Raw genomic sequence first — 4,777 nt, 5'->3', positions numbered from 1 at the left:
CGGACACGCTCATCAGCCAGGAGAGCTGTGGGAAAAGCGAGCCTCTTCTGATAACTCAGAATTTACTTGAAACAAAAGCAGACGCTAGTCTTCATCAGGTGAGTCGATCTTGCCACAACAAAACATAGGCAGAGAGCTATATAAACGTCTCCAATTGTATAAGATAATAACATATTAGGTAATATATGAAGTAAAGACACTTCTTTTTTAGTATTCTATTACTTTAAAGGGGGAGGGGCATGGGGCCCCTAGGTGACTCAGCTGGTTAAGCGTCTGCCTTAGGCTCAGGTCATGATCCCAGGGTCTGGGATCTATCCCACGTTAGGTTCTCTACTCAACGGGGAGCCTGCTTCTCCCTTTCCGTCTGCCTACTGCTTCCTCTGCTTGTGCTCTCTCTCTCTGTGTCAAATAAACAAAATCTATAAAAATAAATAAATAATAGGGGCGCCTGGGTAGCTCAGTCGTTAAGTGTCTGCCTTCCGCTCGGGTCATGGTCCCAGGGTCCTGGGATCAAGCCCCGCATTGGGCTCCCTGCTCAGTGGAAAGCCTCCTTCTTCCTCTCCCGCTCCCCCTGCTTGTGTTCCCTCTCTTGCTGTGTCTCTGTCAAATAAATAAAATCTTTAATAAATAAATAAATAAATAAATAATAAAGGGGAGGGGCAGATGATCTCTCAAGAATAATCAATAGCAGTTACTACTCTTAAAAGTTTATTATCATTTGTAGTCTTCATTTAGTTACAGTTTCAGCAACACTCTCTTAATTTTATACCTCTCTCTCTCTTCTTTAAGCACCATTTTCACTTAGGCATTAGTGCAAGGATTAGAACTGTGAAATGCAGGGCATTGGCTGCTCAGTGGGTAGAGCATGTGACTTGATCTTGGGGTCATGAGTTCGAGCCCCTATGTTGGGTGTAGAGATTATTTTATTTTTTATTTTTTAAGTAGGCTCCACACCCATCGTGAAGCCCAAGACAGGGCTAGAACTCATGATCCTGAGGACAAGACCAGAGCTGAAATCAAGAGTCAGATGCTTAACCAACTGAGCCACCCACGCACTCTAGAGAATGACTTAAAAAAGAAGAAGAAGAAGAAGAAGAAGAAGAAGAACTGAAATGAAAGGCAACTGTGTAAAATCATATTATTCTGTCTTATGAAGCTGTTATTGATTCTAGACTATTTTTAAATGCCTGCTTTTTTACACTTTGCTTGAAGTTTTCTTTTTTTCCTTGAAAAGGTATTTTCCATTATAATTAAACAGTGGCAATTTATAAAGACCGGAGAAAATATTAACTTTTAGATATAATTTTAACGGGGATAGCTTCTCAACTGGATTGGTGTATTTCAAGTATTTTGTTGCAGTTTGTGAGATGCATCAGCAGTCACTATGTATGATTCCTTTGTGCACTTCTGTGATTACCAAAAATATTGCCCATTTTATTTCATTCATCTTTAAGTAGGTGGAAGGAGTAATTTTAATAATTTCTAAATTTTCTATTATGGCATCACTGTGAGATCCTTCTCAATTTCTAAGGAAAACCGTTTTCAAAATCTTACCTTTTTCATCATGAGAGTCACTTATAAAGGTTGGGTAACTTGGATTCTGAATTGATATGATTTATGCTACTTATGAAGTAGGCCTCATCCCTATTCCTGAAAATTGCTCTCAGTTAGCTCTGAGGTGGCTCTGGGATGATCTGATATGGGGGAATATTTTGTATGCAAGGGATATGCAACATCCTTGTGCTTTCCTTTAGTTCTGTGAGTTAACTAAGAATTCATGAATGTCTAGGGCTACACAAATTAGTGCTTTTTAGATACCTGGGAATTGTAGCAGTAGATTGTGGACTATGCCTCAATTCAACTTAAGAAGGAGCATTTTAGTTTTTAAATGCTTTAGTCTTTGTGGGAAACTGTGTTGCGATACATAGAAAAACAGACTGTCATGTGATGCAATTAGCTGTCATGGGGAAAGGAGAGAGGAAATAATATTGAGAGAGATTCTAAGGAGAGATTATTTAAAGTACTGAAGCTTTAAGGGTGCCTGGGTGGCTCAGTTGGTTAAGCGACTGTCTTCGGCTCAGGTCATGATCCTGGAGTCCCAGGATCGAGTCCCGCATCAGGCAGGGAGTCTGCTTCTCCCTCTGACCCTCCTCCCTCTCATGCTCTCTGTCTCTCATTCTCTCTCTCTCAAATAAATAAATAAAATCTTAAAAAAAAAAAAAAGTTTAAAGTACTGAAGCTTTAAAATAAAATTTGGAAATACCAATTGGCCTGAAACTGTGTCAGGTATGTTTGGATGTGGCATTAGGAATACATTCCAGGGGGTGCCTGGGTGGCTTGGTCGTTAAGCGTCTGCCTTCGGCCCAGGTCATGATCTCAGGGTCCTGGAATCAAGCCCCGCATGGGGCTCCCTGCTCTGAGGGAGGTCTGCTTCTCCCTCTCCCACTCCCCCTGCTTGTATTCCCTCTCTGTGTCTCTCTCTGTCAAATAAATAAAATCTTAAAAAAAAAAAAAAGAATACATTCCAGAATCAGAGTGATACATATTTTAAATGTCTAGGAGAGCAGTAGATAGTTTTTACCCTAATATCACACTGAAAATGTACTTTTGTTTGAATGCGCACTGGGTTTCTTTTAGAAAATAGTATTTCTGGTGAAGTAAATTATTGTGCAACAATATGATGGAAGAAATAAATGGGAAAGCTCTTTATCTACTGATATGAAATAATTTCAAGATATAATGAGTGAAAAAAGCAAGATGCAGAACATAGTATATTGTATACTTACATTTATGTATTAAGGGGGGAGAACATTTATAAAAATCTGCACTATACAAAACATATCTCTGGAATGGTACACACAAAAAAATCTAACACTTATTTCTCCTGGGAGAAATGTGTTATTGAAAGCAGAGAGGAGGCAGTATGCTGTATGTGCCTTTTCAGTTTGGAGCTATATGAATATATACCATTTTAAAAACAAACAGTCTCTGTAAATTCAGAAAAGAAATATTTTCTCAAAACATTTACAAGCAATTGGTGCACTTCCACGGGAAAACCTCTGGGTGTCGCTGTAGGTCAAAAAAGTGAGAGAAGATGCATTTGGGAGCCTCTTAGAGGGTAACTTCCTGCTCAAACCAGCCACTTAGAGGAGACCAGTAAAGATTCGGATACAGAAAACAAAAGCAGGAAGAGAGACCCTACCCAGGCTTTTGCCATCCACGGAGGGCTTATTTCTCCTCCCGACCAAAAAGCAGAGCCACCGTGGAGACAGACAGGATGAGGCCGAACGCAGAGAGGAGCAGCCCAGCGCGATGGCGGCAGGTATTGTTGGCTTTCCTGCTGTCTTTGTTACGAGGGGCTCTCCCGAATCAAATCCGCTATTCAATTCCCGAAGAGCTGGCCCAAAACTCCGTGGTAGGAAACCTCGCCAAGGATCTGGGGCTCAGTGTCCAGGACTTGCCAGCCCGGAAGCTGCGGGTTAGCGCGGAGAAAGAATATTTCACTGTAAACCCTGAGAGTGGGGACTTAATTGTGAGTGACAGAATAGACCGAGAGCAGATATGCGGAAAGAAGCCTCTGTGTATTCTGGATTTCGATACTGTCGCTGAAAACCCACTAAATATTTTCCATGTAGCAGTAATAGTGCAGGATATAAATGACAACACCCCACTATTCAAACAGAGTAAGATTGAATTAAAAATTGTAGAATCCACCAAGCCGGGTAAAACATTTCCACTAGACCCGGCCCTGGATTCAGATGCTGGTCCGAATTCACTGCAAAGATACCATCTTAATGACAATGAGCACTTTGATCTAGCAGAGAAACAAACTGCAGATGGACGTAAATATCCTGAGTTGGTTCTGAAACATTCTTTAGACAGAGAAGAACAGAATTTCCATCAGTTGGTTCTAACAGCCGTGGATGGTGGGGACCCACCCCAAAGTGGCACCACCCAGATCCAAATTCAAGTGACCGATGCTAACGATAACCCCCCAGTGTTCGTCCAGGATATATACAAGGTCAGCTTGCAGGAAGGTGTGCCCCCGGGCTTCTCTGTGCTTCAAGTAACTGCTACTGACCAGGACGAGGGTGTCAATGCAGAGATCACCTACTCCTTTCATAATGTGGACGAACTAGTGGAACAGTTCTTTAACTTAGATAAAAGAACAGGAGAAATCACGACAAAGGATGATTTTGATTTTGAAATTGCTAATAGTTACATTTTCAGTGTAGAAGCAAAAGATCCTGGAGATCTAGCAGCCCACTGCAGTATCCAAGTTGAAATTCTCGATGAGAATGATTGTGCACCTGAAGTGATTATCACTTCAGTATTTACTCCCCTACCAGAAGATTCACCACCAGGAACTGTGATTGCCTTGATAAAAACAAGAGATAGAGACTCTGGAGAAAATGGAGAAGTTTACTGCCGCATCTTGGGAAACGCTGAGTTTATACTGAAATCTTACTCGAAGAACTATTACAAGCTAGTGACAGATGGGCCCCTGGACCGGGAGGAGATTCCGGAATACAACATCACTGTATTGGCCACCGACAGGGGAAAGCCGCCCCTCTCCTCCAGTATAAGCATCACTCTGCAGATCGCAGATGTCAACGACAACGCACCAGTTTTCGAACAGGCTTTCTATTTGGTCCACATTGCCGAGAATAACCCTCCGGGTGCCTCCATTGCCCAAGTCAGCGCCTCGGACCCCGACCTGGGGCCCAATGGCCGCGTCTCCTACTCCATCGTGGCCAGCGACCTGGAGCCACGCGCG

The 4,777-nt window shown here is 42.3% G+C and overlaps 1 protein-coding gene across 1 annotated transcript; it reads left to right on the top strand.

The window, feature by feature from the left end:
* Window positions 1-2,498: 2,498 nt before the first annotated feature.
* LOC116629693 (protocadherin gamma-B2-like) lies at window positions 2,499-4,771 on the top strand (the record flags this gene model as incomplete). Its single annotated transcript, XM_032399932.1, has 1 exon — window positions 2,499-4,771. A coding segment is annotated over exon 1 (1,494 nt), but the record flags the coding sequence as incomplete, so codon positions are not given.
* Between the last annotated feature and the right edge of the window lie 6 nt (window positions 4,772-4,777).

The sequence above is a fragment of the Phoca vitulina genome, unplaced genomic scaffold (assembly GCF_004348235.1).
Source record: "Phoca vitulina isolate PV1807 unplaced genomic scaffold, GSC_HSeal_1.0 scaffold2243, whole genome shotgun sequence".
NCBI classification, from domain to species: domain Eukaryota; kingdom Metazoa; phylum Chordata; class Mammalia; order Carnivora; family Phocidae; genus Phoca; species Phoca vitulina.
The sequence above is the reverse complement of the archived record's forward strand: the minus strand, read 5'-3'. Positions and strand labels throughout refer to the sequence as shown.